Below are 5,601 nucleotides of genomic sequence, written 5' to 3'. Positions count from 1 at the left end.
AAAAGTGGTCATCCCACTGAATCGCGATTTAACCACTACGAGTTCTATTGCGTGATAATTCATTTAGTTTTGTTTACATGGACTCTATGCAGTTAGTAGCTTAAAGGTTGTAAGTGAAAATGACCAAATTGAATAAATTTTATAATAAAAAAGACTACTTTAAATATTAAAAAAACTCAGAAAATTAAAAATATGAATATATGACCTAAATTTAAATAATTTTGGATTAATAGATTAAAATGGTATGAATAAATAAATGGAGTTTTATTTTGATTCAATGAGTCCGACAAGTTAGTGAATGAAATTTCCGGAGCATGGGTTTTAACTTTCGGATACGAGATTCGCAGCAGTGAAAGTAGTACTCTGCAATGACTACTTCGAAACTTTTCGGAATAACCACTCCGAAAATCTTACCGCGGTACCGCATCAGATCCACCCACGTGGGCGTTTGCCGGGAACAAGGGAGGTTGGGCGGATTGTCATCGACGACCGGGGTATTATGCCAACGACAGATCGACGGCGGAGATGCAACACACTGTTTACAGCGGCACATGGTTTACGGCAGCCGCAGTGAAGGAGAATGCGGAAGAATAGGTCAGGTGGTGAAAACGAACTCAAAGGCATTTTTGTCTTTTTGTTTTTACTACGGGGGTGCTGGTTGCAATTAAGATGGTGCAGGACGCAAGAGTTCCAACTAATGGTTCGGGTTTTTGGGCCGAGAAAACGAGAAGAAAAAAACCGTTGATTTTTCGGGTCATGCCGGACGCAATCGGATTGGAAGTTTCATAAACGGTGAACTGAAAGCAGAAGAAGCAGAAGATGGAGCAGAAAAATTGGAACCTTCTGGACGAATCGCTGGGGCTTCACATTAATGACGACGCGAAGCCATGGCCTCTGTGTGGTCGCTTCGTGCTTGTGGAGGACTGTGTTGACACAAGCGCCGCTTTCGTTCTTCACCACATCCTCAAACGCTCCTTTTCTTCTCACCCTTCTTCCGCCGTTCTCTTCCTCGCTTTTTCTCATCCTTTCTCTCACTACGATCGCGTCCTCCGAAAGCTCGTATTTCCTTTCTCTCTCTATACATATCTGCTCTCTTTTTTTCATGGGTACTGTAATCTTGTATTTATGTACGTTTCTTACTGTTGATTTGGTGGTGAAATTGCTTTTACTACTGATAAGGTGGCTAAATATTCATTTCACATTGGATGTATTTGATTCTGTTATTAGCTAATTGTATTTTCAACGACTGTAGTGCCGGAGGCACTATGACAGTGTCACTGTCTATCTTTATTTTTGGTGGATACTTGAAACTGGTCCTTGAAGGTATAGGCCATGCCCTGAGAACTATAAATTGAAAAAAGGTTTGTGAAAGTGCAATTTGTCACTTAGTTTAATCGAAAAATGAAAAATGTACTGTGAATAATACTTCAACTTAATTTTAGGGACTACAGTTATAGACTGATACATGAGGATTTATTTTGAAGTTTCTCCCTGGTAGGAACTAAGACAAAGGACCAATTTGGGTATTGGACTTTTTTTCTTAATGAGTAAACAATCAATTTGGTATAGCGCGTGATATTTCGCAAACTAAATTGATCGTTTGCTCTTTTGTTTTCGTCGTAGTTTGGTTTCATAACATGCTAGTCAATTGTTTGTCAACCAACATTGGTTGACCACAGCGGTAGTAAATTGTGCCCCTTAAACAAGTGGTCCAGGTTTTGAATCCTGATTGTGCTACTTTAGGTATGAAGTAAACCATGTTGGGAGAGAAACACTCACCTTGTGTGCCCTAAAGTTTCTGAATCATTGTTTCGAGTGATGAACGATCCTTACTAATACCATGGTAAAAAAGTTGTTTGACAATCTTGTTTTGTTGTACTCTGTTACATTGTCGTTGTTTACTTGGTTGTATTGACCAATCTTCACGGGTACTTGTGATGTGATAGGGTTGCAACTTAACTGCTCAAAGAGATAATGGCAGATTCTTTTTCCTTCCTATGCTTATGTTTCAGTGTCCAGGTGAGAAACTTTGTTATTGGTATTTAGCTCTTTTTTCTCATTGTTTGTTTGAAAAAGATTACTGATGCAAGAATGAATTTGTTCCAATAGTTTGTCTTTAATTGTTACTGGTGTACTGTGTTTAAAGTTTAGATCAGAAACTACATGAGTTTGTCATTCATGAGTCTTTCCCTAACTCTCCTTGATTACTTGATTTCATTGTTACAATGGTTAAAGTAGGTGAAGGAGTTACAATTATGTCTAGGCGATGTATATAGAAGAAATGAACAAGAATGGATAAATAAGTTTAAATGGAGAGTTAAGTATGAACCAGTAGTAATATGTGATGGTTGTATGGAAAGTATGAACCAGAGACACATTGTGAAATTCTTGATGTTCTGCAGTAACTGGACAGTTTTCTTAAAATCTATTGATGCTTTTTGACGTCAATATAGTTCCACTAAAAGAAACAGAGGAGCATGCAGTTTAGGTGGCTATAGATAATATAGAAGTACTCAAATTAGTTAGTGAACAATTGATGAAAAAGAAGTGGAATTTTTTATTGGTCTACTTGTGTGTAGCTCGTTCTTATCTTTGTTTGGGAGGATATGCAGGGAAAAAAAAAGAGAAAAAGTTAGTAAATAAAGATAGTGAACTTTCCTTTGTAAGTCACGTATGGACTGTAAATCTCATGACATATATTTGAGGTTGAGAATTTATCCGTGTTTGGGTCCCCTGATTCACAATGCAGGTTTTGTAGCTTTCAGTAGTAGTGAATAAAAGCAAGGTTTGAGAAACATATTCAACATTAAAGAATTTAAAGATCTAAATTTTAGATGGAGAAAAATGAATCAGCAGCCCAGTGTTTGAAGCACAAAAGATTTGTTGTGTTAATTATCGATATACGAAAAGTATTTGAGCTTATATGAAAGTGTTTTGGCTAGTCAACAGCAATGAGAAGCCAACAATGTGTTTGACATATGAAGACACTTGAAATTTGGTTCATGTGCTTCTAAACTTCAGTAGTTTTAATAAAATTCTTTATTCAACAATTTCAGCCTGAAACTGTCAAAGAAATTAGAGTGTTTATACTTTATTCATCTGATAAGAGGAAATAAAGTCAACTATCATGTTAGATTGCTAGATATCCCATATTGACTTTTGAGTTGGTTTTGTTAAGTTTAGTTAAAGTCCACTTTCTAAAATGGGATTAGAACATGTATTAGCAAGTCAACTATTATGTTAGATTGTTAGATATCCCATATTGACTTATGAACTAGTTTTGTTAAGTTTAGTTAAGCTTAAAATCCACTTTCTAAGATGGGATTAGAACATATATTAGCAAGGTATACTGGGCCATCATATCATCCACTATTGTGTCGTTATTAGACCATCCATACATCCATAAATCTCTATTCTCATGTTTGAGATGTTCAACCCTTGGTGGTGGAATTTGTTGAATACCACATCTTTATAGAGATATGATCAAATTATAATATATAAGTAGGAATAAACCTCATCTTTCATGTCAATTTTATGAGATTGAGTTAGGTTTAAAGTGTACTTTCCAAGCTATTAAAAAGTAGCAAAAGATTGTTTTCTCAATTTATTATATGAAGCTAAGAATGAGTCATAAAAGAAGATGTACAGAGGAAGAAATAACACTAATTTTAATCTAATTAATCTTGACTATATATTTCAAGATGATCCATTCTCTCCTTAGATCAAGGAAAGAGAACATCCACTGATGGAATACAAAATTGGGTGGTTGCTGCCTAGAAATGACACTGATAGGGATATATTGAAGTTGGTGACAACAGATCCAAAGATTTCATGTTATAAGCATGTCAGGAATCTAATGACTGGTGTGATATCTTCTAGACCTATTCTTTCCAATGGTTTATTTGCTGATAGCAAAAGTTCTGTGGTTCACATTGTAGGAGAGGAAAAATTTAGCAAAATGTTATACATGAAGATTTTTCCAGTTCTATTATTGTACGAAATTTTAGAGACCATGGTATTGATAAATACCTCAGAGTAGTTAAGGGTCAATAGAATGGCAAGTGAAAATCATTATTTTGGTGTAGTGTGGAAAGTTCTATTCCATTTAAGCATTTACATCCCATAATTCTAAATTAGAAACTGATCATAATGTGAGGTGTGAAGTTTGCGTGAACGCAGTTCATCTGATGAGATTAAGAAATTAATAATTATAAGAAAAAACCATTAGTTCCATTCCATGTCGACCCTTGTGTGGTTCTGTCTACTCCTTATGTATCTATCAATTCAAACATAGCTTTAGGAACATTAATGAAATTTAGAAATTTAGAGTTTGTGGGATTATATATGTTGTAATTAGAGAAAATTTATTTAGAATCTTCCTAATTAGAGAAAGTAGTCATACAATCTTTTATTTTTTGTTTCATAGTTTCTCTATTTCCTTTTCCAGGAGAATTAAATTGTTACAAATAGAGGATATGAGAATGTATTTTCAATCAATTCTAAATAATAAATTTCAATATTATTTTCTACTTGGTATCAAGAGCTTCCGATCTTGGAACTCCATTCCGCTGCACAATCGTCACCGCCGTTGTCCGACCACCGCCGCTGTCCGACCACCGCCGCTGCCGCCGTCGCCGGTTGGGGTCGTTGATAGGGCAGAAAGGTGCGCCCAACTCCGACGACCACAACGCTGGAAGTCGCTCCGTCAGAGGAGCTGCCACGCGCCGCCACGCGCCGCCACGCGCCTCCATAGTCACCGGCGCGTGTAGCCCACGCGCCTACCTCCGGCAAGACCCACTCGCCGGCGCCACCACAAACAGGGTCGTCAGAGTGTCCTGAGTCCATTCCTAGGGTCGGTGACGACTCGTTTGGGCTGTATTTGAGCAGATCTGAGTTTTAAGTTTTGCTCCTTTTTTTCCGGCGAGACCCACTCGCCGTCACCGCCACAGAAGAGTTGCTGGAGACTCCTGAGTCTGTTCCTAGGGTTTGTGACAACCCATTTGACCTTTTCTTGAGTAGATCTGGTTGTTTAAGTTCTGCTCCTTTTTTCTCAGTGTGACCCATACACCGTCATCGTCTTGGAGACTCCCTCGTTGCATTCTACGGGATATCTGAAGTAAAAATTATTCCTTTGAAAGCAATGGATGAATCAATGAGTAAGTCCTCTAGATCATGCACTTTGTCCATAAAAGGTAAGATTTGCCTCAATACTATTGATCATGTGTCTCAAGGCATTTGGATTCTTGATTCGGGTGCAACTGATCATATGACACCTTTTAGTGTGTCCTTCGACTCATATGGTAAAAGAAATAAAGAACAACTTATTACAGTTGCAAATGGTCAGGGTATTCCTATATGCGGCTCTGGGAATATAATTTTGGACTCATCTATTGAATTGAAGGATGTTTTACATGTTCCTCAATTAGCCAACAATCTTATCTCTGTGCAAAAACTCACAAAGGATTTAAATTGCTCAGTAACATTTTTTCCAACTTATTTTGCTCACAAAGACAATTTTAACTGCCAAGGAGCATAGTGGGTTGTATTTTTTAAAGTTTGATGACCAAAGCAATACGAAAATCATGAGTCAACAAGCAACAT

The 5,601-nt window shown here is 37.2% G+C and overlaps 1 protein-coding gene across 2 annotated transcripts in view; it reads left to right on the top strand.

The window, feature by feature from the left end:
• Window positions 1-297: 297 nt before the first annotated feature.
• LOC106779498 (elongator complex protein 6) overlaps window positions 298-5,601 on the top strand; it is a 10,369-nt gene continuing 5,065 nt past the window's right edge. Inside the window, exons 1-2 of one of the 2 annotated variants that reach the window (XM_022776587.1) lie at window positions 298-1,059; window positions 1,947-2,019. In XM_022776587.1, the coding sequence (XP_022632308.1) occupies window positions 820-1,059; window positions 1,947-2,019 (313 nt within the window). In that variant the 5' untranslated portion in view covers window positions 298-819. The remainder of the gene's footprint in view (window positions 1,060-1,946; window positions 2,020-5,601) is intronic. The other variant, XM_014667615.2, reaches the window with a different exon arrangement.

Source organism: Vigna radiata, unplaced genomic scaffold (assembly GCF_000741045.1).
Source record: "Vigna radiata var. radiata cultivar VC1973A unplaced genomic scaffold, Vradiata_ver6 scaffold_282, whole genome shotgun sequence".
Taxonomy (NCBI): Eukaryota; Viridiplantae; Streptophyta; class Magnoliopsida; order Fabales; family Fabaceae; genus Vigna; species Vigna radiata.
The sequence above is the reverse complement of the archived record's forward strand: the minus strand, read 5'-3'. Positions and strand labels throughout refer to the sequence as shown.